At 42.8% G+C, this 26,410-nt stretch overlaps 2 protein-coding genes and 1 long non-coding RNA gene across 8 annotated transcripts; 2 read left to right on the top strand and 1 right to left on the bottom strand.

The window, feature by feature from the left end:
* The first annotated feature begins 91 nt into the window (after positions 1 to 91).
* On the top strand, positions 92 to 4,990 carry LOC139704682 (uncharacterized). Its single transcript, XR_011706567.1, has 2 exons — positions 92 to 297; positions 390 to 4,990. It is a non-coding gene; the product is annotated as an uncharacterized lncRNA (long non-coding RNA).
* A 3,109-nt stretch (positions 4,991 to 8,099) lies between these two features.
* Bcl2l2 (BCL2 like 2) lies at positions 8,100 to 16,884 on the bottom strand. Of its 4 annotated transcripts, none has more exons than XM_071607762.1 (4): positions 12,851 to 16,884; positions 12,523 to 12,610; positions 11,613 to 12,052; positions 8,100 to 10,999 (listed from the first exon to the last, which is right to left on the bottom strand). In XM_071607762.1, exons 3-4 carry the CDS (start codon positions 12,042 to 12,044, stop codon positions 10,850 to 10,852), a joined length of 582 nt encoding a protein of 193 aa, XP_071463863.1. In that variant the 5' UTR covers positions 12,045 to 12,052; positions 12,523 to 12,610; positions 12,851 to 16,884; the 3' UTR covers positions 8,100 to 10,849. The 4 variants fall into 4 exon arrangements, with proteins under 4 accessions (XP_071463863.1, XP_071463864.1, XP_071463865.1 ...); XM_071607763.1 differs by having other exon boundaries at positions 12,856 to 16,884; XM_071607764.1 differs by having other exon boundaries at positions 12,862 to 16,884.
* A 287-nt stretch (positions 16,885 to 17,171) lies between these two features.
* Positions 17,172 to 24,435, top strand: Ppp1r3e (protein phosphatase 1 regulatory subunit 3E). Of its 3 annotated transcripts, none has more exons than XR_011706566.1 (3): positions 17,172 to 17,886; positions 18,188 to 20,433; positions 24,277 to 24,435. XR_011706566.1 is itself a non-coding variant. In XM_027920079.2 (2 exons), the coding sequence occupies exons 1-2, from the start codon at positions 17,470 to 17,472 to the stop codon at positions 18,608 to 18,610; spliced, it is 840 nt and encodes a 279-aa protein (XP_027775880.1). In that variant the 5' UTR covers positions 17,172 to 17,469; the 3' UTR covers positions 18,611 to 23,654. The 3 variants fall into 3 exon arrangements, 1 of the variants encoding a protein (XP_027775880.1); XR_003580422.2 differs by lacking the exon at positions 24,277 to 24,435 and adding an exon at positions 20,686 to 23,654; XM_027920079.2 differs by lacking the exon at positions 24,277 to 24,435 and having other exon boundaries at positions 18,188 to 23,654.
* Positions 24,436 to 26,410: the final 1,975 nt, after the last annotated feature.

Below are 26,410 nucleotides of genomic sequence, written 5' to 3'. Positions count from 1 at the left end.
ACACTTGTAGCGTGACAGGTGAACCTTGCCCCCGAACGGGCTGTCGGACTTCAAGCTAGGTCACATGACTAGTCAGTCCTTAGGGAGCCGCCATCTTGACATTACTGCCGACACCGGTGAGCGTTGGAAGGCAGAGGCCCCATACAGGGTAGAGATTTCTGGAAGTTCCGACCAAGCACCAGTAGGTGGGATGCTGCCGGAATTAGAGGTTCTGAATGGAGCATTCTAAGGGGGAATTTTTCCAATTTCAAAGTTATTGGCACCACCATCCATTAAGTCTCCCAAACCACAAAGAATGTAAGAATCCTCACTCAGACCTACCAGTTCATAGACCTCTTTTCCAGGACCCCCGCGCTGCCTAATTTAAGCCTATTTCTTCTCTATTCTAGCCTGTTGCAGCCGCTATGGGGTTCTCCCAGCTTTCAATATCCGTCCAATCCTAACCGCTACCAGACTGGCTTCCCTTTCCTATCAGGTAAAGTCTCAAAATTCCTTACAGTGATCTTAGACACCCCAAGACCTACTATGCGAATTTTGTTGCCTGGCATCCAGACTGTGTATATGTAGTCTTTCCTCAACCAAGTCTGTGCAACCTTCCCCATCTCCTACAGCGGCCTTTCTGGTCCGGAGACCAATGGGCCTACCTCCTCAGTAACTTAACTGTTCCGTACTGAATTTCCTAAATAGGTGGTGAGTACCTGCAGATAAGAGACTGAATCTTATTTATGTTTGTATCTCCACTGCAGGATGCCTAGTACGTGTTAATAATACTGGGTATTTGTTGATTGAAAGATGCATTGTTTGGGGATCTAGGTGCCACCTCTTCATCTTTTGCAATTTCCCAGGCTCCAAGTCCCCTTTTAAGCCCCAGAGGAATTTCTTGGGGCAGGTTCCCACCACACTGCTGCACTCTAAGATATCAATAACACCTGGCCCTGGAGAAGGCAAGGTTTCCACATTTGAGTAGCGATCCTACACACTTATTAAAATGTAAAGAATGGTGGTGCTAAGTTTACAAGAATTTTTTTATGGGGAGACCAAAACTACAGGCAGGTTTGAGAGTCAGGTTCACAAGAACCCAACCCAAAAGTTAAACAAGTATGATTGGAGCATCAGAATCTGGACAAGAGAAGATCCAAAAAGTAAGAAGCACTCATTATACCCCTTTTTCCATGGTCCACTTTTTCTCCCACTTCCTTACCTCAGGAACTGAGTTACTTTGAGCAGAATCACAGTCACTTAAATTTCTTGTGCAATTTTCATCAGCCATCTCAGCTTCAGTGATCTAGGAAAACTAAAGTTGAGCACGAAAGACAAGCTCTAAATGAGTTCTCTGGAAGGAGGAGTGTCTTTTATACTGATCCTAACCTAATCCAATTCTGAGTGCTTCACTGTTGCATAATTTAAGCAAGACTACTAGGGAAATGGGATTTTTTTCAAAATGCCTTTGAATCCTGTTAAGTACTTGATTTTGTAGCAGGCACTATTCTTTGTATAATCTCATTGAATTCTCACAATTCTGTGAAATGTAAATATTTCCACAAACAATAACCTTTCTAAGTAAAGAAGAAAAAGGGCTGAAGAAGTAAAGTAACTTGTCAGTGTCATAAAGCTAATTTATAGTGTGCAGGGAACTCGAAATCAGCTTTCAAAGCTTAGATCAAAATTAATGCCAGCAGAGCAAGATGGTGTATGCCTATAATCCCATAGTGCACACCTATAATCCCATAATACACGCCTATAATCCCAGCAGCTCAGGAGGCTGAAGCAGGAGGATCTTGTGTTCAAAGCCAGCCTCAGCAATTTAGCGAGGCCCTAAGCAACTTAGTGAGACCCTGTCTCTAAATAAAATACAAAATAGGGCTGGGGATGTGGCTCAGTGGTTGTTGAATGCCCCTGAGTACAATCCCCAGTACCAAAAAAAAAAAATTAATGCCAAAAACTGTGGTGTACTCCTGTAATCCCAGAGGCACAGGAGGGTCTCAAATTCAAGCCCAGCCTGATCAGCCTAGTGAGGAATTTAGGGAGACCCTGTCTCAAAAAAAAAAAAAAAAGTACTGGGAATATAGCTCAGTGGTAAGCACTGCTGAATTCAATCCCCAGTAACGACTAAACAAAATAAAAAACTACTATGTCTGATTTAATACAAAAAATTAGATTATGATATTATATTGAAAACTGGAAAAGGTATAAATCCCAATAATGCTTAAATTAAGCATTATTACATAATTATTACATAATTATATCCAAAGATTATTTTGTTTCTAATAAAAGGTCTGTACATTATGTGTGTAACATGCAAAATGATGTCAGGTCAAAGTAGTAGAAGATAAAATTGTATATAAACTATGATTACAAATGTATGTATATCTGAAAGTTTAAAAAATTACAATTAAAAAAAACTTCAACATGGGAGAAAAAGAAACAAAAACCAATGCCATCTTTTGATTCTTTATCAATATGCAAGAAAAACTATAATAAATATTGAGATTTGCCTGGTGTGATAGCACATGCCTATAATTCCAGCAATTTGGGAGGCCAAGACAGGAAGATCAAGTTTGAGGCCAGCCTCAGCCACTTAGTGAGACTCTCAGCAATTTAGTGAGACTCTGTCTCAAAATATAAAAAGGGCTGGGGATGAGGGCTGGGATTGTGGTTCAGCGATAGAGCGTTTTCCTAGCACGTGTTAGGCCCTGGATTCGATCCTCAGCAACACATAAAAACAAACAAATAAATAAATAAAATAAAGGTATTGTGTCCAACTACAACTAGAAATAAATATTAAAAAAGAAAGAAAGAAAAGGCTGGGGATGTAGCTCGGTGGTAAAGTGCCCCTGAATTAGATCCCCAGCACCAAAAAAAAAACACAAGTTGAGATTCTTAACCCATAATTCTATTCATTTTCTTTTCTTTTTTTGGTACCAGGGATTGAACCCAGGGGTGCTTAATCACTAAGCCAAATCCCCAGCCCTTTTTATTTTTTATTTAGAGACAGGGTCTCACTGAGTTGCTTAGGGACTCACTAAGTTGCTGAGGCTAGCTCTGAACTTGTGATCCTCCTGCCTCAGCCTCCCAAGCCACTGGGATTACAGGCATGTACCACCACACCGGCACATAATTCTATTTCTTATAATTGGTTCTTAAGACGTAATCAAAAGGTGAATAAACAATTGTGAATTGTTATGGTCTGGATATGAGGTGTCCTCCCAAAAGCTCTGTGGTAGGCAATGTAGGAATGTTCAGAGGTGAAATGATTAGATCATGAAAACTAACTTCATCAGTGGAGTAATCATTTGATGAATAAATAATTTAAATGGACCACTGAGTGGTAACTATAGGCAGTGGGGTGTGGCTAAAGGAAATAGGTCACTTGGGGTTTGAGACTGTGAGTCCAAAATAAACTTTTTCTCTTCTCAGTTGTTTTTGTTTGATATTTTGGTCAAAGCAAAAGGAAAAACTGATTAACATATGAACAAAGATGTTTATCAGAGTAAAAAAAACATAAAAAAATAAACTACTTAAAATGTCCTAGTGGGAATAAAATTATTATACACACACATATGTAATTTTATATAGTCATTAGGCCTTGAAAATGTTTTAATGACAAGGAAAAATGCTTGCAATATAATAGTAAGCAGAATTATATACAAAATTATATGTGCAGTATGATCACAAAACCACAGATAAGAGACTGGAAAGAAATAAACCAAAATGTTAGTAGTAGTTCTCTCTGGTAGTAGAATTATGATTAATTTTCTTCGTTTTGTTTTTTTTTTTTTGGAACCAGGGATTGAACCCAGCAGCACTCACCCACTGAGCCACATCCCCAGCTCTTTTCTTCATTTATTTTGAGACAAGGTCTTGCTAAGTTGCTTAGAGCCTTGTTCAGTTGCTGCGGCTGTCTTTGAATTTGTGACTTTCCTGCCACTAGGATTACATGCATGCATCGCCACACCCAGCTAATTTTCTGCTTTATAATTTTCTGTTATGATTTTTCAAAATTAACACATAATTTTAAAAAATTGCTCCAACTTGCACGCTTTTTCTAGTAAGCATGATTACTTTATCAAAGAAACAAACACATTGAAAAGGATATTTGAGGGCTGGGGTTGTGGCTCAATGGTAGAGTGCTTGCCTAGCATGTGTGAGGAACTGGGTTCAATTCTCAGCACCACCTATAAATAAATGTATAAAATAAAGGTCCATCAACAACTAAAAACATGTGTATGAAAAAATCAATTTAAAAAAAGGATATTTGAATGTGATTTCTCTTTCCCTATGAGATTCTAAGTGGTAAAAGGGATATCTTAATTATATTTGTATTCCCTTTGCCTATCATTCTGTACTATATAAATGTTAACTGAATGAATGAACCTATTTAATATTTTGCCTCATGTTGATGAAGAGACTATCAAGGAGTTTTTCTCTGAAATAAATTTTTAAGAATTCATATGTAATGTTAAGAGTTTCATCATTATGAACATTCTTCTCCTTAAGTTATAAGCTATAAATAAAGGATGATAGTTTTGGAAAAACTGAAATTCCAGTGCCCCATCCAGAAGAGGGGGGAAAAAATGTGTTAATAGAAGGAGAGGTCAGTGGAGTTGAGAAAAGGATAATTAAATGGTAAAAATGGGTGAAGATATCTCTAGTTCTGTTCAAAAGGGAAAAGTTTTGTCAGTAGATAACATAAATATTTGGTTTCTGGGTAGTCTCATACCTACTTTTAATATTTGCTTTGAAATTTTCACAGACTATAATAATCTATGATCTAGAATAACATTGTTTAATATGGTAGTCACTAGTCATATGTGGCTATGGAGCAATTGAAATGTGTAGGTGAGATGTGCTGAAAATGTAAACTATACCAAAATATTATAACTTTGTATGAAAAAGAGTATATGAAATAACTTATTAATAGTTATTTAATATTAATATTGGAATTATAATATTTTTAATACATGGGCTAAATAAAATACTATTACAATTAGTTTTACCTGTTTCTTTTTTGTAGTTTTAATGAGGTTAGTAGATCACAGAAAACTACATCTGTGGCTTGTATCTTATTTCTATTGGACATTGCTAACAGAACTTTGAAACCTTTATTTTTACTTACCTCTCTTTTATAGCAGTTCCCAATTATCTTCTACCATGGTCTGGTCTTCATATATCAACTCCCTAGCTCTGTCCTTGATAGTTGGGGGCTGTCCATTTAAATGTGAAGGAACCTATGCAGGACTGCTTAATTTCCATTCTGACTGGTTAACTTTTTTAAAACTTTGTAACTGAAATACTAGCTTTAATGCACCATATCAGATATGTGTATGTTCATCATCAAAACATCAGAAAATACTGATAGCAAAAAGAACAAAAATCACTCATAAAATCTGCCACCCAAAGATAATCACTACTGATATCTTAACATATACTCTTCCTAAAATGTTCAAACTATAAATACAAAGAGGCACATACATACACATATATTTTTCCAAAATGGGATCAGTGGGCTAGGGATATAACTCAGCTGGTAGAGTGCTTGCCTCGCATGCACAAGGCCCTGGGTTCAATCCCCAGCACTACAAAAAAAAAAAAAAAAGAAGAAAAAAAAAGGATCATATCATATGATGTTATTTTCTAACAGATAGTCTTTATTTATTTATTTATTTTTAAGTGGTGATGAGGATCGAACCCAACACCTTGCACGTGCTAGGCAAATGCTCTACCATTGAACCACAACCCCAGTCCACAGATACTCTTTTTTATGCAATAAAATACAGAAACATCTTTCCATTTCAATAATATATTTCTCTAATTTTATTTTTCATGTTTTTACTTAAAAATTATCCCTTTAGAAAATAGGGGCTTGTCTGACCACTCTTTAAAATTAAAATCTAGCTAGGCCCAGTGGCACACACCTATAATCCCAGCTATTCAGAGGCTGAGGCAAGAGGATTGCAAGTTTGAGGACAGACTGGGTAACCTAGTGAGACTCTGTTTCAAAATAAAAAATAAAAAGAATTACGGAGGTATCTCAATGGTAAAGTGCCTCTGGGTTTAATCTCTAGTATTTTAATTTCTAAATTAAAATTATTAAGATTGAAATTTTATTAATTAAAGTGTAAGAATATCTACAAACATATTTCCATCATCCTTCAATTATTTTTCTTTATAGAATTGATCACCTTCTAAAATATTATGGAATTTTGTTCATTTTTTATTCCTTCCCTAGAATGTTAGCAACATGCAGGTAGAGATCTGAGTCTGTCTGTTTACTTTACCTCAGTGCCTAGAACTGTGCTTCCCACACAGAAGATGCTTAAACATTTGCTCTGTGTGAATGAATGATGAATGAAAAAACAACTGCATAGCACTCTATTATGTTTTCTGGTTGAGTTTTAAAAGTTAATATATTTATATATTTCACCTATGTTCACATTTAAGGCAGTCTTTTAAGTTTTCAAAGGACCTACTTACTATTAAGTGATAACAGAATATCTACAGTTAATCCATTTGCTAAAAATTATAACTAAATGTTGCTTGACTTTAACTGAAGTGCCATTTGGAGAAATAGCACTTATGGAGAACTGTCTGAAGGAAACACAGTCCATCTGTCCTTTGGATAGACTGAAGTTTAACCCTAACTAAATCAGACCATCATAAAGCAGCATATGTGGCTAAACTGTTATGAGCCTGATAGACCTTCTAAATCCCTGTTTGTGTTTCTAGAGGAAATAGTGGTATAGAATTCAACATCATATTTGCTGTTAGGTATTATAAAGAATGGTGTCAACCATATCACCAATTGTGTTCTTGGAAAAATCACAGAACTTTTTGCTCTTCTTGAGTAACTGATTTTTTTTTTTAAGTTGGATACAATATCTTTATTTTATTTTTATGTGGTGCTGAGGATCGAACCCAGTACCTCACCCATGCTAGGTGAGCACTCTACCACTTGAGCCACAACCCCAGCCCTACTGATTGGTTTTTAAGTCCTAAAAGGAATGTGAACCTCATTATATTTTTCAGTTTGCTTTGGCTGCCAAGCTGAGAGCCAAATTCATAGCCTGGCTTTTGTATTTGGGAATACTACTTATAGGATGTTCTTCTGTGTATTAATTTTCCTTTTACTTAAATTCACTATAATATTTCAATTTTCCCTTTACCCATACTTAAAAATAATTTTATTTTCTCTTTGTTTTTTCTTTTGTATATTAAAATGTTTCAAAATTATTTGGAACTAGGTAAATATAAAACACACTGCAGCACAGATAGAAGCACTAGCTATCATACCTGATGATATTAAGAATATCTAATTTCCTTTTTCTTAGTGTGTATTCACCAGGCTACTCTCTGATTTTCCTACAGCTTCTTTTGTAGATTTTCCTATAGGGAGAGAGTAGAAAGGCAATACTAGATTCCTCTAAGCAATTATTTCTCACAATTTAACACATAAACCCAAACATCAATTTATTGCACTGGGATATAGAAAGATCAGAAATTTCCATTTGAAATTTAAAATTAAAATCACGGTTCCTGTCAGAAATGATTCTGATGTGGTCCTAACTAGAGGTACAGAGGGGAATGGACTGAATAATCCTGGAGATTCCATCCAATTAGCAGTTTGCAGTGAAATGGCTGAAACCAAATATCTCTGGGGACTAGACAAGAAAGCAGGAGCTCCATTTCTGATAGATATATTCTAAATCTGAAGTAGGCATCAGTGAGAAAGGATCATTATCACACACTTCTGATTTGAGGCCAAACAATAGCTGGGGAGTTGATTTTGCATAAAGATTTTAGGGAGGTTTTCTTTGTTTTGATTTTTTGTTTGTGGCGGTCCCAAAGTACCATATACCTACACCCTCTTGAAGCTTGGGTTGGGATAGATGGAGTTCTTGGCTTTGGGTACTTGACCAGAATAGGGGTGGGGTGAGGAAGATGGTAGAACAACTCTGATTTTTTTTTTTTTTTTAATCTCAACAGTTTTCCAAAACCCTATAACTCTAATTCTTGCCCTTAGCAATATCACGAACAGATGATTGGATCGAGGAATGTTCTGACCCCAGTTATACAGTATAAAGTCACAAAACCCTGTTCAGTCCTTCTCATTAAACTTCTGGGCTTTATTTATTTTTTTAATACGACCATTACATATTACACAAAAATAAAAGTCAAATGAACTTGATATTTATAAATTATTAAATAAAAATACAGGAATATATATTTATATTTATAGAGCTTTTTCTTTTCTTCTAAACTAACCAAATCTGTTCTCCTGCCGTTTTATGATTTTAAAAAAGTAAAATAGTGTATGTATGCCCTACAATAAGTGGGGAGTACGATTAATAATCGCAGGACCCAGTTGCCCTACTTCCAGTCCTTCCTTGGCCTAAGCAAAGTCCCTATTTGTCCCTTTGGGCTCTGGAGAGCAAGAAACACCCTCTCCACCTATTTAATCTTTGAAAAATGGCCATTACATTTATTTTCCTCATTAAAAAAAAATAAATGAATTTAAAAACTGGGAGCCATACTCAGCCTTCTTGGCCAAGAGCTAATCCCAAGGAACTATATGGCTCTAGAAGAGAGTCCCTAGTTTTCCCTGACAGAAGAGTCTCTGGGGTTTCCACTGCTCCTCAAACTAAGAAGGGCAAAACAGGTCAAAACTGCCCACTGTGATCTCATCCAAGCTCTGCTTTTGGGAATCCAGACCAAGCCCTTTACCCTTTCATAAAAAAGCCTCTCCTTCCACCCAGGTGTGAAGGCCTCAGAATGGGGCACTTTGGTAACCTGATCATGGTCCCTGCTGCCCCAGTTTGCTAAAGCCCCCCAGGAATGCTAACACAGATAAGTATCTTGTGGTAGTGGGTAGAGTGAAGAGTCTGCCCCAAACCTTGGGGAGCACAGGCTCCAATTTGGAGCTGATGGTCTAGTCAGTGGTTTTCCAACTTTTATTTTTCAGCAGCAAAACCCTTAATGCAAATAAAATCTTACCCTGAACCCCGATATGTAAGACAGCTACAAGAGGAGCTGTTCTGTTTGAGGGCAAGTTGCCCAGCCTGCTCAGCCCCCATCCCCTTCATCTCCCCAAGGACTCCTGAGGCAACCCCTAGGATACTTTGGGGCTCTGCCAAGCAGTTTGAAAACCACTGGCCTAGTTAGTCCTGAGCAAGTCAGACCCCCCACCCCAACTGCCTGCCATAGACCAGCTCTGAGTTTCTAATATCAGCATACTCACAACAGACCAAGTGGCATATGCAGTCTACCACCTCCCCCATAGAGACCATTAAAAAGTGCAGCCCTCTCTCAAAAGCAAAAGTCTGGACTAAACACCTGAGGCCAATTTGGTCCCACTTTCTAACAAACACATCCATGTTGCCATATTCTGGGACCAAGTAAAAATCTCCAAGAAGAGTCAACCATGTCTAGCTAAACTGATCAGTGCTCAGGATTATGGGCAGGGTTCTAGAGCACTGTGAATGAAGTCAGCATTGGAGAGCAGCAAATTTTAGCACCTTGGAAAGTGCAGCAGTGAGGTCTGGCTCAGGACATGCATCTGGAGTGAATCATTTCTTCTTTAAAAGAAAAAGCTATAGCCTGAATCTGTTCTAGAGGACTGTGAGTTCTAAAGTTAGCATCCTCAGACTCTGAGGTACAGACAAACAACACCCATGCAAACAGCGTGGCTTCAATGAAATATAAATGCTTCCAGATCGTGGTAGGTACTCTCAAACCCATACACCTGCCCCTGATAAAGCAGCACCAAAGCCCACAACACAGAATAGGCCCAGTCATGGAGTACCTGTCACCCTCACCCCACAGGGCTCAAGCTAGAATGGTCTTTTCAAGGAATCAACAGTCTCACTGAGAAACAGTGTGGGACCCAGACTATATTCTAGATCAGCATTTATGTCTACATCCTCAAAAGGAAAATTGAGCCCCAATTTAGAGTTTCAGTTTGGGTACAGAGGTCCCAGAGCTATTAGGCACCATTGTGCCCCAGTGGGAGGGGAGGGTGGCAGGCATATCCAGCTACTGAAGAAGCCTTCACCTGCCCATGCTCCAGAGCCCTGCACTTCTGTCAGAGCCCAGGAGGCAGCAGGAAGTTCATGATGCACAGGAAAATGGGTAATGAAGGAACAAGGCCAGCTGCAGAATTGCTTTCTCTCCAAAGCCCTACCAACAACTTTCTGCAGAGAAGTGCCAGAGCCCTCCGTCTGGATACAGTGTTTCTCCTTCAGCCTTGAGGCATCTGGACAAGGGGAAGGGAAAAGAGGGTTTGGGAGGAGGGGCAGAGAACTGTCCCTTGTTCTTGCCACTGCAAAAGGGAATGTTTTCTCCTTGAAGAATCTGAACCACCTCCAGATTAGACAAACAGCCCAGCATGCACACGAGTACCCGTGCACATGCACACTTGTGTCCAAGCAGCCCACAGCCACAGCCACCTCTCCCAATCACCTGAGAACCCCAAGCTTCCATTCCAAAGGGATATGCCTTCTAGTTCCCCAAAACCCACTTATCCAGGGGAGACACAACTCCTTATGCAAGTCCACCTTCCTCAGCGCTGCAAATTCATCTCTGGGTAGTTTCATGTGCCCATACCTATAGGCATGATCCCTCCCACCTCCCCCCAAACCCTGGAATGACTCCATCTCCTGGTCCTCTGATTTTCCTAAAACTCCTTAATAACTGTAGCTCACTCTTCCAATCACCTGCCTGGCACACTTGGTTCCCTCACATGCTACCTCTCCCCTTCCCTGTTCCATGCCCAACCATTCACTTCACTTCTTGTTCTCTGTTCCTGCTCTCCTGGCCCCCAGCCACACCTAGCCCCACCTGGCCCTGAACTTTCTCACTTGCTAGCAAAAAAGGCCCCTACAGTTACCAGGGCCCCCAGTGCCACGGCCCCCGTCAGCACTGTCCTCACTGATGCCCAGTTCCCCTCCCGCAGACGCCGTGCCTCCTCCAGGGCCCCGTCCCCGTATAGAGCTGTGAACTCCGCCTGTGGGAGAGAAGGGAAGTAGGAGAGAAAGAAGGAGAAAGGGATATCAGGAGAGGAAAGAGTGGAGAGAAGAGGAGAGGAAGAGTTCCAGTTCCATCCACTGCGAGCACTATCCCATACCCAGCTCCTCTCCAGCCAAAGCTCTACCAACTGCAAGCCCTCTGATCCCCCCATGTGCAGCCCCTCTGCCCCAGTGCCTGGCTCACTTGCACTCACTGCCTCATCCTTTCCTTGATGAAAAATTCTGCTTAGAACTGGCATCCTTTGCCAAGGCTTGCCTGACCACCACCCATCCCTGATCCTCCCCACCTCTCGTGCCATATACTCAGGTGTAACACCTTCCCCTGCAGGCACTTCTTGGGTACTGTGTATTCTGTCCTTTGCTTGGGACCATAAGCCCATGCAGTGATAACTGTATGGCAGCCCTGGAGTACAGAGTCCAATGTGATGCTCGGTGAGGGAACCTCAGTCTGACTCCACCTAAATAGGAGAATTCAGCCCCATGCCTCCTTCCCAGCACAGCTGTCCCAGCCTCCAATCAGAGCCCCCATATTCCCCCTGGAGAACAGCTTTGCAGAGGGATGTGCAGAGCAGCATTTGAGAAACTTCTTACCCAGCCCCCACTGCTGTGGATCCAGTCAGCCAGCCGCGTCTCCAGGTAGGCCACCATCCACTCCTGCACTTGTCCCACCAGTGGCTCCATCTCTTTGTTGACACTCTCAGCACACAGGGCAGCCCCAAAGACAAAGAAGGCCACAAGACGACCCCAGTTGGGACCCCCTTGGAAAAGTTCGTCAGAGACCTGGGTGAAGCGTTGCTGAGCTGAACCCGGGGTCACATGCAGCTGAGCTGCCAGATCAGAGAAGGTGCGCCGGAAGCGGGTCTCGAACTCATCTCCAGCTGCCCGCATGGCTTGGTGCAGTGGATCAGCTGCTGGGCCCTCCCCAGGGCCAGCTCCACAGACATAACCCTTCTGCCTCAGCTTATAGCCTACAAAGTCGGCCACCAGAGCCCGTGTGTCTGGGGCCGAGGCTGGGGTCGCCATCCGGGCGGCTGTAAGGGGCAAGGATGAAAGACTGGCATGAATACATGAAATATAGAGAGGCCCAGAAGGGGTGTTTTTGGTTTGTCCAACTCAGTAAGATGAGGTGGGGGAGGAGGTATGATCAGAGACCCCTGGGCACCAAAGAGCAAGAAACAAGGGATTTAAATTATGTCATAGGGCCAGGGCATTAGGGGCTGGGCACTGAATTTGTTATATGCCAAATTAAATGTAAAACAAGGAAATTTTATTTTTAGAATAGATTCTTTGCATAAGATAACACCAGCTCTATAACATCTCAACAGCTCCCTCCCACCCCCACCATAGTATACACCTTTTTGGCTACAGGAAGGGGCTTAAACCTACCCAGAATCAAGATGTGAAGATGTTGGCAGAGGCACAAGATGGGAGGAGATAAGGGCTGAAAAAATATGGGAGAAGCCAAAGAGTGCTGGGACAGAGAAAGGCAGGGGACACTCACCCAGCCTGGATGGCAGCTCTTAGGACCCAGCGCTGGTGGCAAGGAGCCCCCAGCTGGGGCCTTTCATCCTCCCGGCCAGCGTGGAGCCCTGAAAAAGGGTGAGAGAGATCAGAAATATGCAGGGAAGGCCAGGGATCAGGATCTGGCCTAAGAAGGGCTGGGGTTGCAGCTCCTGGAACCTGGTCCCTGCCCCCAACGCTCTACCAGCTGTGTGGCTGAATCCATGTTTAATGACTGTCCTCCCGGGAAACCCAGGGCCAAGGGCTTCCTGCCGGCACCATCTCTACTCTCGGCTCCCCCCAGTGCAGCCCAAAGGCTCAGCTCCTACCTTACCCCCACCTTCAACTGGTCTCCAACCCCGCCCGCCTGCCAGGTTAGGGATCTCACGGGTCAGGCCGCTGCTGGGATCCGGGCTGTTTCCTGGTGCAGGAGCTGGGAGGGAAGGAGAGAGGGAGGAAGGGAGGGAAGGAAGGAGGGAGGAGAAGGGGGGGGCAGGAGGGAGGGCCTGGCGCCGGGTGATGATGGGGCCCAGAGATGCGTCCAGAGAGAGGGGCGGGGCCGCACACAGGCCTGGGAAGGCCACAACTCTGAAAGAGAGGGCCATTGAAGGCAGAGACACCATGGGCTGGACTGAGCTGAGCTGCTAAGCCTTGAGACTGCCCAGAGAAATACCCTGGACCTCAGAACATCGTGGTACAAATTCAGCATTTCTAGAAGGTCTCTGATATTCCATGCACTTGTTGAATTGTTCTAGCCCTGGATTGTATGCCTTAAAAAGAGGAGCAGTTCCCATTATACTGGAAACTTCCTGCCAGGTGCCTTGCCCTTATGGGACTAGCAAATACCACAAGGATACCAAAACTTTCCAATCCCTTTTTCCCCAGGGCCTTTAATCTGGTGGTCTCTTCCAGGGCTGAGGCTTTAATCAGGCATCAGGCAGGCAGGACTTAAATTCCAAGCAGTTTCTAAAGGTACTTTTCTTCATCTTCTTTTGTTATCAGATTGATTTCCTTTTAATCTTTTTTTTTTTTTTTTTTTTATCCAGCACATGAACCCATTCTCATGGGGAAAAAAAAAATCAAACAATAGAGAGATAGAGAGTAATCAAATACAAGTACTCAGCTATACACACACACATGTACCTGTCCAATTCCACCTCCCTCACTGTAGGTTGCCAATGATAAGGTTAATGTTTATCTTTCTAGATTACATATATGTATATTATTTATAAATGGCAATACATTTATAAAGGGCAGTTCACAAGACATGAAGCAGTTTCACCACAAAAGATCTACATGAGGGTGCTCACAAGCTTTCGACTCCAAGGCCACCCAGGGCTCTTGGAGTTGACAATTCCACAACTCCATTTGGAGAGAGCCCCAGCCAAAGGCCAGAAAGTGGCAGTCCAATTCTACTTTCCTTTGGTTCTTTTCCATTTATTCTGACAGAATCCACACCCTTTGCATCTACCTCCAATCCAATCCTTGATGCTCTCACCTGTTCTTACGGTCAAGAAAGAAGCAAAGTCCTCTGTATAACAATAATAGTAACTAACATATTGTAAGGGCTTACCAGGTGCTCAGTGCTTTCTTTATATGTGTAATAGTTTATTCTAATCAGGTGCTGTGATACATGCTTGTGATCCCAGCTACTTGGGAGGCTAAGGCAGGAAGACTGCAATTTCAAGGGAAAACCTGGGCAATTTAAGTGAGATCCTGTCTCAAAATTAAAAAAAAAAAAAAAAAAAGTTGGAGATATAGCTCTATGGTACACTGCTTGTAGGCTCTAGGTTCAATGCCCAGTAGCACAAAAAATAAATAAATAAATAAAATAAAAATTATCCTCACATCAACCCTTATGCTATTTTATCCTTTCTACAGATGAGGAAATTGAAGCTTGGAAAGGTTGAGTAATTTGCCCAAAGCCATATACTAATAAGGAAAGAAACTGCCACTTAACCTAAATCTGTCTGACCTCAAGATCATCTCTTCCCTTTCAAGTAGTCAATGTTATTCTGACAGAATCCACACTATTTACAAGACCACACTCAATTCTCTTTGTTTTTCCTTTTGTGGAGGCTGGCCTCAAGCTTGCAGTCCTTCTGCTTCAACTACTCAAATAGCTAGGATTAGTGGTATGCACTACCATGGCTGGTACCACACTTAATTCTCTATTCCATTCTGAATGTACAACCAAATCCACTTCTTTATAGCTTTCTCTTTCAACCATGCTCCTTTCTTCTTTGCTCTTGAGCTGATTCTTCTAGCTGCCACCAGGAAGACTGCCCACTTCTTTTCAGGCTAACCTAGTTAAGTCCTCTATTTGCAATCCTGGTTTCTTCTAAGACAATTACTTGTGATAAATCACAAGTTTTTAATTTCAAGTAAATGTCTTAAGTGTCCAAATATATTTGCCTTTTTTATTTATAAGCCTCAAGAGCTAGAACTACTGACGTTTATTCACTTTTGTGTCCTTGTGGCCAAATAGGCCTCCAGTAAACGTTGACTGAATGAATCAATTGACACCTCTGGCCAATTATTGAATAGTCCCAGCCAGACATTTGAAGACTGCTGCAGTAGCTGCATAAGAAAGAAAAACTGAGCAGGACACAGTGATGCATGCCTGTAATCCTATCCACTTGGGAGTAGGAGGCAGGAGATCTCACAAGTTGGAGATCAGCCTTGGCAACTCAGAGAGAACCTGTCTTAAAATAAAATAAAAAGGTCTGGGGATATAAGCTCAATGATAGAGCACTTGCCTACTAGTACAAGGTTCTGGATTCAGTCCACAGTACAACACACACAAAGAAAGAAAGGAAAGAAGGAAAAAGATATTTGATTTGGAATAAAGATTCAGTGTCAGTCTGAGCTACCAGCAAAACAGAGCTATAACTTATACCCGGTCCAAAGCTATGTATCTCAAGTATCTTCTCAGATCAACACTGCAGAGCCAAGGTATAGCACAAAGCAACAAAGCCTTTGCCAGAAAAACCTGAGGTCACAAAGGCTGACCTTCATCTATTTTACTTCAATGACACATTGTTTTACCAAAGCAAGGAAAATCCTTTTATACTGCTTGACTGTAACCTTAATTAGCATATGATTATTTTACATCATAAGATATGAAGAAAATATGTTCATAGATTTAATATGTATGTGTAAAATAAGAACATAAAACTCAATATGGTTTTAAAAACAAGTTCTGACTAAATAGCATTACTATGGATGATACTGGTGTGAAAATGCAACAGGCATGAATTGTAGATAGTAAGATAGCATGTATCACTGTTTATTTCCAACCTAGGGGTTGTAATTTTTCAAACTACCTGCTGTTCTAAATTTAGATATTTTATTTCCACTCTAACATTTCCTATTTTAATATTCTAAAGATGTTAACATTATCATTAAATGTTTCAATTTTGTATAACAAAATGGAAAGAAAGTGAATTCTAGAAATGGACTGCTGAGGTTCCAATTCCAGATCCCCAATTATTAACTCTGTGTCCTTGGGGAAGGGTCCTAACCCTTTTCTCCCTTGATAAACTTACCTGTAAAATAGGCCTAATAGTACTCCCTATTCCTATGATGATTGTATTTTGTAAGTTAATATTTGTAAAACTCTCAAAACAGTACATAGCACATCGTGCTACATAAGATCAGTAGGGAAGTTAGAAAAAAAAATAAATATACTTCACATGTTTTTTTTTCACTAACATAGGGGAGAATAAAAGGAGAAAAAGCCAATCCTACAACCTTCAGTCCAGTGAGCTCCCACTGGAACTAGAACCCTACAGTCCCAGCTCCAAGAGTTATTCTGTGCTCACTCATTTAATACTTTGATGACTTACCATGTGCTAAACTGATCATAAATCATACAGTGTGTTTCCTCAAAGAGTTTACAGTTGGGTTAGAGATCAGAACTCTAAGCTAAGTGTGGTGGTGTAAGCCTGTAATCCTAGTGACTTAGCTGAGACAGGAGGATCATAAGTTTGAGACCAGCCTCAGTAATTTAGTAAGGCCCTCAGAAACTTAATGAGACTCTGTCTCAAAATTAAAAATAAGTGCTGGGGGGAATGGCTCGATACTAGGTTGAAACCCTAGTATCAAAACAAATTTTAGAAAATCAGAATTTTAACCCATTTTTTCAGAGGTGAGAAAACAGAGGTTCAGAGAAGTTGTGTCTTGCTCAAGGTCACAAAGCTAAACAGTCCCAGACCTGGGACTAGGCTGTAGGTTTTTCCCACTGCTCAGTTCCAGCCTCTTTCCACTGGGTCAACCACCAATCCTTTTGAGTGCAATGTCATACCCTCTATTTGAAATTCTATCTAGTGTTCATGATTTTCCCTCCTTTGCACCCACTGTCACCCCCCCTCCCACGCCTGGGCAAAAGAAAAAAAAAAGTGAGACCTGAAGACAATCACACTCTGGGTGTTTTGAACCTTCAAAATAATGAAAGGTTACCTTTTCGTTCCTGTATTAACCCTTTCCGTGCCAGAAAGGTTGAGGATTTTTTTTTTAAGGGGCTTGGTGGCTTCACTTGGGATCAAAAGGATGGAGTCCCCGCCCCCTGGTGCAGCAGTTAAGACTGATACCAAGCCACCTGTCAGAGGGTTGGGGGCGGGGGCGGGGTCCGGGACTGAGGCCCGCAGAACCCAAGGGTGAGCGTCGTGGAGCGCACGCTCAGAGCACACATCTCATAGGAGGAAGGATGTGACAGTCCAAAACCCTGGGAGCTGACGGTCAGAGAGAGGGAAAGGTGGTTACGGAGACCATGCAGAGCAACGGGAGGTGGAGGATCCCGGAGGTGACAGCAAGGAGAGTACGCAACGGCTAGGGGAATCTGAAGTGGGCCCAGGTGACTTCTGTGAGGACGCAGGGCAAGCGGGCAAAAGGAAGGGAAGGCAGCCCCGGGGTGCTGCAGACCAGCCCCGCTGGTGCGGGAGATAACATGTCCGGCGAGCGGCCCCCCCGCACCGACATACCCCGCAACCTCAGCTTTATAGCTGCGCTGACCGAGCGTGCCTACTACCGCAGCCAGCGGCCCAGCCTCGAGGAGGAGCCGGAGGAGGAGCCAGCCGAGGGCGGGACGCGTCTGGGGGCCCGATCCCGCGCTCACGCTCCGAGTCGGGGTCGCCGGGCCCGTTCCGCACCCGCCGGAGGCGGCGGGGCCCGGGCACCCCGCAGCCGAAGCCCGGACACCCGCAAGAGAGTGCGTTTCGCTGACGCGCTGGGGCTGGAGCTGGCCGCGGTGCGCCGCTTCCGCCCCGGAGAGCTGCCCCGGGTACCCCGCCACGTGCAGATCCAGCTGCAAAGAGACGCCCTCCGCCACTTCGCGCCTTGTCAGCCGCGCTCCCGAAGCCTCCAGGTAGGCGGCCGGGGCACGTCCCCACTCCCCGGGACCTGTCCCTATCGGCCGCGGCGGTCGTACGAGAGTGGATTTGCCAAGGAACACACCCATCCCCAACCATAGGCTTGCGCCTGTTTAGCCCTTTTGAGGTCCATTCGCTTAGGACTCTAGGCCACTCTTCAGCTGGGCCCCACTCTGCTGTCCCGGACGTCGCGTCGGCCTCTGATTGGTCCAGTGTCCCGCTCTGACCCCGCCTCCTTCTCTTCCCACTCCCCGCCCCGTGCTCCCTCCTCCCTGTCCTTTTTTTCCACTCCCACAGGAGGCGCGCGCAGCCCTAGAGCCGGCCAGCGAGCCCGGCTTCGCCGCCCGCTTACAGGCGCAGCGCATCTGCTTGGAGCGCGCTGAGGCGGGCCCACTGGGCGTGGCTGGGAGCGCGCGCGTGCTGGACCTGGCCTACGAGAAGCGCGTTAGCGTGCGCTGGAGCGCCGACGGCTGGAGAAGCCAGCGCGAAGCGCTCGCCGCTTACGCCGGCCCGGCCCCGCCCCCTCCGCGAGCAGATCGTTTCGCCTTCCGTCTTCCAGCGCCGCCCATTGGGGGCGCCCTGCTCTTCGCCCTACGCTACCGTGTGACCGGTCGCGAGTTCTGGGACAACAACGGCGGCCGTGACTATGCTCTGCGTGGGCCCGAGCATCCGGGCAGTGCCGGAGCCCCGGAGCCCCAGGGCTGGATCCACTTTATCTAAGACAAGACTTCCGCAGCCCGTGGCAGAAAAAAACTAAGGCACCTGGGGGGCAGGGGAAAACCAATGTGGTGGGAGGAGTGGGAGAAACTTAGATTGACCGGGAGAGGTCCCAGTCAGGTGGGGGAGGGCGAGGAAGGTGGGAGAAATCAACAAGGTTTGGGGAACTCGAGGTGGAAAATGCTGGCTGGATGTGAGTGAAAAGAACCCAAGGCAAGGGAGAAAGGAAACCAGAGGGATTAGAAGAAAGCTAAAGAAGGGGGATGATGGTAGCCTCTTTGCTGAATGGTCACTGGGAGAGAGTGAGTTGCAGGCCTAGGCAGTCAAATGTTAGGAAAGTCTTTGGGTTTGAGGAGGCATTATGGATTGAGGAGGTGTGACGTGTGAAATAATCCATCCCATTTGAAGTCAACGGATTGCTGGTTTATTTCCGTTTTTTGGCCTTTGCCACCTCAGGTCCCTCAGTTTGCCCATCCTAGTTTTATCTCAGCTATAATTGCCTTGCTTAATCCTAGGAACTTGGCCATTGCTCCTTCTGGACCCTGGCATGACAGGATTCCCTTATCACCCGACAGTTCCTCCCTAAAATTTTCATGTATTGGCTGGGGAATGATGACAGGTAGAACTATTTTCTCCGTCCTCCAGGCAAGTTCCGGATTATAATCGAGGCAAAAGCAACCCCAGCCTGTCCTTGTAGCCCAATAATGGGGCACCTAAGGTGTTGATTTACTCAGGGGCTTCCAGAAAAATGTCAGCCTTATATTTCTGGGTACCTTTTAATAACCTCTAAGCACTTTATGGACTGTTGTCAAGGAATAGTGAATCAAAAAATCACTATTCTGATTTGTTGCTTCTGGTTTAGAAGAAAAAGAAGTCACTGACTGGCTGTACAACTTTAAGCAAGTTGTACTTCTTTGGGCCCCACTTTGCTTCTTGGGAAATTGGATTTGGTTTATGTAGTTCTTTTACAGCTCCATTTTGTTTGACATTTTATCATCTGCATTGTATAGTGTAGATTAGAAGCCACATTTTTCAACCTTTTACTATAGTTCAGGAGACAAACCCTGAGCTTATGGTTGTGGCTGAGGAGGGGTCCTCCAGTTTTGGGCAAGAATGTTTCAGAACCCAGAAAGTATTCCACAATCACCCGGTAGCGTCTTCCCAACCATGGCACATCTACTGCCCCTTGCTTTTTGCTCTTGCCTCCAGAGATTTCCAGCCTGGATGATCTGAGACAGCTTTGGGGAGGTATATCTGAGTTGGGAATATGATTGAGAGCCCCCAAATGAAAGGAAACAATGCCAGGATCTCTCTTGAGAATAAAGAATGGAAAACATCAAGAATGAGAGCAACTTGACAAATGACACCAGAAAATGGCAGTCTTATCCATATTCTGAGCCAGTGAAATGGGAAAGCTGACTCTTCTACCCATTCCCATTCATGTCTCTCTTGGTTAACCTTAACATGGGAGTTATTTCTTTCCTGGTTGCTTAGTTTCCTTTCCTCTTACCCTATACCTAACCTCTTTGCTTTTTGCTTTTTTTCTTGTTCCTCTCCCTTTTCATCACTTTTTTTTTCCTTTGAACATGTAAGGTATTTACTTTTATTCTAGGTCATTTACCTATATTTTCTCCCTTTCCCTCTTCATTCTTAGTTGATCTCTGCTATTCCTTCTTCCTCCAGAAGGGGTAGAGAGTCTACTTCCTTTTCTCCAAGACCATGGTTGATCCACCTTCCTCCCTCAGGCTCCTTCTTGACAGTCTTCTAAAGGGAGAAAAGGGGAAAGAAGCAGTTCCTGTTGTTACAGATGAACAAGGAGCTTTAAGGTAACCAGCTTCCCACATCCTTTTTCATTACTAATTTTTCAAAAACTTCTGTCTCCCCTTATTCTGTGACTCTGAGTGAAGGGGGCATGTACATGTGCCCACACATGTATTCAGAATAAAATATGGGATTTGTTTAAATGCTTTTACTGTTCACAGCCTTAATCCTTTGAGGCAAGAAAGGAACTCTGGATCTTTACTCAAGCAAATCATCATAATCTTGTGGGGAAAAAAAGAATTTCATGTATCTTGTAGGTCAACCTCAGGTCAGAGTTCCAGCAAAGTGAAGAAAGAAATTACTGGAAGTCACCAAGCAATGCACGGTTTAGTCATCAGTGAGAACCCAGGAAGTCTGGGTTGAGGTTCATTTTCTAATAATGTCTTGCCTGACTTGTATGTGTTACCGTTATATCATATTAATAGTAGTAATAGCCCATTTTCTTAACATTTATCTGCTAAAATCTGTTTTATGTGCATGCTCAAAATAATCCTGAGTATCAGTATCATTATTCCTCTTCTATTAAAGATAAGCCCTGGAGAAACTCTAGTCTTGTTCAAGATCTCACAGCTATGCAGGGTGCAGTGGCACACTCCATAATCCCAGTGACTCAGGAGGCTGAAACAGGAGGATTGCACATTCAAGGCTAGCCTCTGAAATTTAATGAGACCCTGTTTTAAAATAAAAAGGACAGGGGATATAGATCAGTGGTAAAGTGCTCCTGGATTCAATCCCTAGTACAAACAAAAAAACCAAAAAAACAGACAGCTAGTACATGAATTGTGAACCCAAGAAATCTGCAGAGCCCATGTGCATAACCATGATATTGCATTCTTATTTTTTTTTTAGTTGTAGTTTTTATGTGGTGCTGGGGATGAACCCAGTGCCTCATGCATGCTAGGCAAGTGCTCTACCACTGAGCCACAACCCGTTCCCTAGATTCTTATTCTTTAAAAATTACAAAATTAAAAATATTGCTATGTCATCTCTTAATAAGAAAAAAGCATAATTCCTGATTGTGCTCTGCTTTCCCATCTTCCCATTTCCCTGAACTGACTTGGAGAAGATATTAAGAGCCCTAGGCTTCATCTGTTCCTCCCAGGAATTTGCTGCTATCTCCTATGCCAGATCTGCAGGATCAACAAGGGCCCATCCATCTGTGTGCTAGAAAAGTTGGAAACCTGTTCATACTCCAGCCTTTCTGTACATTGGGATTCTCTTGTACATTGGCTGTCGCCAATCCTCCATACTTGTTAATGTGCCACCACCTCTCCTTTCCCACTATCCTTGAAGGTCAATTCCCTGGTGTTTCCATTAGAAAGGTCCTTAGCTAGGGTGTGGGCCTGGGCTCACTGGGATCTCTAGTATTACTAAGTGGATAAAATGCCAACTCTGATCAGAGAAAAGGAACTAGGGATAATCCTAATCCCCTGAGCTCTTTCTCTGAAAGAATTAGTGGCTCAGTCATAGTCCTGTTCTCAGCTTTATAGAATAACATGTGAATCTGGAGCTGGAGATATAACTCAGTCGGTAGAGTGCTTGCCTCACATGCACCAAGGCCCTGGGTTCAATCCCCAGCACCACAACGAAAAAAAAAAGAATAATGAGAATCTTCCAGTTCTTCCCATATTAAACTGTTGCAGGGCTTGGGAGTAAGCTGACAGTTTTCCCCATTGTTGCCCCAAGATGGGGGCCTGGGCTGAGCCTCCTTGCACACATGCATAATGGGTGCTTCATATTTTAAATGTGGACTTAAACAACTAACAGTATCACCAAGCCTTGTAAAATAGGGAAGAAACAAATACCTTGAGAGACTTTTGTATGCCTGGTCCTTTTGAGATTGTCTGAAGAGATTTCCTACCCAGATGCTTTTGGTATGTACTACTGCTCCAGGATATGTCCCTGTAGCCTGGCTTTTCCTCACCTTGGGTTGAGCTACCAATATTAGGCCATATCCCCTTTCCATCAAGTCCCATCCATATTTCTTACACAGGAGGGTAAGCACAGAAGGGTACACCTAGACTGCTGCAACCTGTGACTTTTCCTAGCTAGTGACATGGGAAAGTTTGACTGAATCTTTCATGGGGCAGGGGCCCTATTATATGTTATGCATTAAGCAATTATGGTGAAGACTCTAAAAACTGATGGTTTATGAATAGGAACAATTTGGAATATAACATGGTAGTCATGAACTAGGAAGAGCCACAAGAGAAGTCAGGGAGTTGATCCTTAAACAACCCTCTAGGAAGGAACACTGTGTCTCTTTTCTTATCCAGAACTCAGAAATTGTCCTACACTTGTCCTATAGCCTTCTTCTGTTCCTTTGTTTCTCTTTATGATTGTAGTTCATCACTTCTCTACATAATAAGCCCTATCTGATCAACTTTTTTCATAGAGTTGTAAAAGTCTAATTCCCACATTTCCTTGCTTCTAACTCCTGTGTTTCTCTGGAGTTCCTTTGGATCTTGTTAATACAGGTTATAACATCAGAGACCTGAAAGGCTTATCTTAGAAACCATTAGGTTGAGGCTTCTTTACAGAGGAGCACACAGGTCCAGAGATGAGAACTAACCTCATCAGGATCAGATAATTTGTGTGACTGAAAATGGGCTTAACTCAGCTTCCTGACTATATTATATTACCAGGCTGAGTTAGGTGTGGTGGTACACATCCTAGCAGCTCGGAATGCTGAGGCAGGAGGATCACAAGTTCAAAACCAGTCTCAACAACTGAGAAGGCCCTAAGCTACTTAGTGAAACCCTGTCTCAAAAAATAATACGTATGTATATGTATATGTGTGTGTGTATACACACACACACACACATACATACACACACACACCCTGACTGAGGAACAGCCCCAAGATTTTTCATAAGAGATAATAATGTTTTATTTTTTTTCCTACTGGTTTCCATTCCCTTCCTCTTCCAAGCATAAAGAAAAACAAAGGATTGTTTCCCAACTTTGGGAATTCTTTTGGAGATACTGCCAAAGAGCACTGACCTTGAGACTGAATAGTCCACCTATTGAATAGCAAACCCAGGGAAAGAATGAAAATTTGCTATGCAAATCCCCCCAAAACTAATGTTCTCACCAGGTCCTCTCAGAGTTTCCCCCAAACCCATTCCAGTAGTATTGTGCCTCAGTTCAAATTCCTCATGCAGTTGCCATTCCTTCTGGGTACAAAACTTCATATTTGAAATAAAGTTGAAATCTGAAAATAAAATATGAGGTACTTGGAAGTATTTTTTGTTTTGGACTGAGATAGCAAGGGATTCAGAACAAGATTCCCTCCCTGAAAACCCCCTCCAAATTACTTTCATTTCTTAAAAGTCATTTCATTTCTTAAAATTCCTATTCCTATTCTGCTGGAGAATAGGCTCTGTATAAGTTGTATGGGAAGGAGATATGGAGGAGTTGGGCAGCCCTGGTATAAGATAGCCCAACAGGATCCCACCACCATTTGGCATGGTGAGAAAGTCACCAGGGCCTAGCTGACACCCAGCACCAGCTGCTGGTGCGTTTAAAGGGAACAGATTGGGAAAAGCCCTATTTCCTATTGAGTTGGGGATCTTCTTCCTTAAGAAGCCATCTGTGTTGTATTCTGCTCCTTAAATATTGAAAGGGGAGATTAAATCCCTTTGCTTATCAAGGGCAACCCAAAAATAAAGGATGAGAAATATGTAGAAAAGCAAGAACCTCTGTCTGACCCATAATGGAATGATAAAAATAAATATCAAAGTACTTGCACAAAAGATCAAGTTCTAACAGGATTGACTCCCACATCACCTGAATGATGGAAGAATCCAGTTACTCACAAGGTAATGAGACAACAATGTTCCTCATAGGGAAGCACCAGCTGGAGCATAATCAGATGCCTCCTCATTACATCATAATGGCCAAGTTGTGATGTCACTGCAGAGCACCTACTCTTTCTTGGGTATTGTAAGTGAAACCAGATATGTTGAAGGGAAGAGTCAGCATGAGGAGCAGGCACCCAAGGAGAGGTGAGTGTGGAGCTGTTCAGGGGTTCTCTCCATAACCTATTGCCTAGGGGCTCTGTGGCCCTGACCTCTTTTCCAGATGTCTGACATCGTAATTTAGCAATAGATTTGTCTGAACCCTTTCTTTCACAAACAACTTCAATGCAACCTTTGCTAATATAAGTCTACCCCAAATTCTTTTTTTTTTAAATTTCTTTTAGTTGTACACAATACCTTTGTTTTTCATTTACTTATTTTTATATGGTGCTGAGGATCGAACCCAGGGCCTCGCACGCACTAGGCAAGCACTCTACCACTGAGCCACAACCCCAGCCCATACCCCAAATTCTTAATACTCATACTTCTGTCTAGTTAGCCCTCTTGCTTCCTGTAACATGTTACTTTAGTATTTTCTAGAAGTCAAGATACAGAATGCTGGAGCACAGTTCCCCTAATTGGGATAGAAACTCACCATATCCATTTGGATAGTACCAGGGATAGATTTCAGTTTTCTGGATGCCTGAGGATACAATTTTTTTGGAGCCCCTTTTAAGAAAAAGTAAATGCAAAATCACAAATTTCTAATTTAAAAAAGACTTGTGTGTGTATTTTTTAAATGAGAAAAGATCTCAAGAAATTGGAATTTTTAAAAATCTGCCAAAAAATTATCTGCCTGGCAAACCTATACAATTTTTTCTATAATTCTTTTTTTTGAGATACACACTCTTTAATAGCCTTTTCAAATCTTTTTTTTTTCTTTTTTTTTTAAATCCGATTCTGGGGAATGAACCCAGGGACATTGAACCACATCCCCAACCCTTATTTGTATGTTATTTAGAGACAGGGTCTCACTGAGTTGCTTAGGGCCTCGCTAAATTGCTAAGGCTTGAAATCCTTCTGCCTCAGCCTCCCAAGCCACTGGGATTACAGGTATGTGCCACTTACAGGTTATGTGCCCAGCTCATATCATTATTATATAAAGTTTCCTATAAAGAAGCTAGGTGCAGTGGCATATGCCTGTAATCCCAGCTACTTGGGAAGCTGAGGCAGGAGGATTGAAAATTTGAGGTCATCCTGGACAATTTGGCAAGGCCCTGTCAAAAAAAAAGGGAAAGAGCTGTGAGTGTAGCACATTAGTAGTAGAGTGTCCCTGGGTTTAATCACTAGTACAACAAAAATAAGTAAAATAAAAAGGATTGGGGCTGTAACTCAGAGGTACAGTATTTGCCTAGCATGCAGAAGTCCCTAGGTAACTCCCCAGTATTGGGAAGGGAAAAAAAAAGGAAAAAGAAAATTCAGTCTTCTTAGCACACTTTGTGGGGTTTTTGTTGTTTTTAAATTTTTTTTTTTCCAGCACTGGGGATTGAACCCAGGGGCACTCTACCATTGAGCTACATCTCAGGATCTTTTTTTATTTTTGAAAACAGGGTCTTGCTGAATTGCCCAGGGAACCTCGAACTTGAATCTTTCTGCCTCAGTCTCCCTAGTAGTTGGGATTACAACCACCATGCCTGGCTATAAATGACTGTTACAAAAACCTTTAGGATTTTTCAAACTTTCTTTCAGAAATATGATGTAAGATTTTGGAGTATTTTAAATTTGCAATGACTAATTGAGTCTTTGAATTGATGACATTATTCTTGGAAGCTATGTATTAGTTTTCTAGGACTGCTGTAATGAAACAGCACAGACTGAGTGGCTTAAACAGAAATCTGTTGCCTCAGTTCTGGAGATTAGGAGTCCAACATCAAGGTATTGATATTATTCTGAGGCCTCTTTCGTTGGCTTGAAGATAGCCCTCTTCCATACATCTTCATGTGGTCTTTCCTCTGTGCATATGTTAGACCAAGACGCAAGAAAAGACCACTTACTCCAAATAAAATCAAATTAAAGCAAGCTTATTATTTCGACCGGCTGGGCTGCCTCTCCCACCCAAAACCGCGGGAACAAGATAGCAGCTGCAGCTTTCCTGCAGCCCAGCTTTATTATAGCCCAGCAA

The sequence above is a fragment of the Marmota flaviventris genome, chromosome 2 (genome assembly GCF_047511675.1).
Source record: "Marmota flaviventris isolate mMarFla1 chromosome 2, mMarFla1.hap1, whole genome shotgun sequence".
In the NCBI taxonomy this organism is placed as follows: Eukaryota; Metazoa; Chordata; class Mammalia; order Rodentia; family Sciuridae; genus Marmota; species Marmota flaviventris.
Note: the sequence above shows the minus strand (reverse complement) of the source record. Positions and strands in the feature narration are given on the sequence as shown.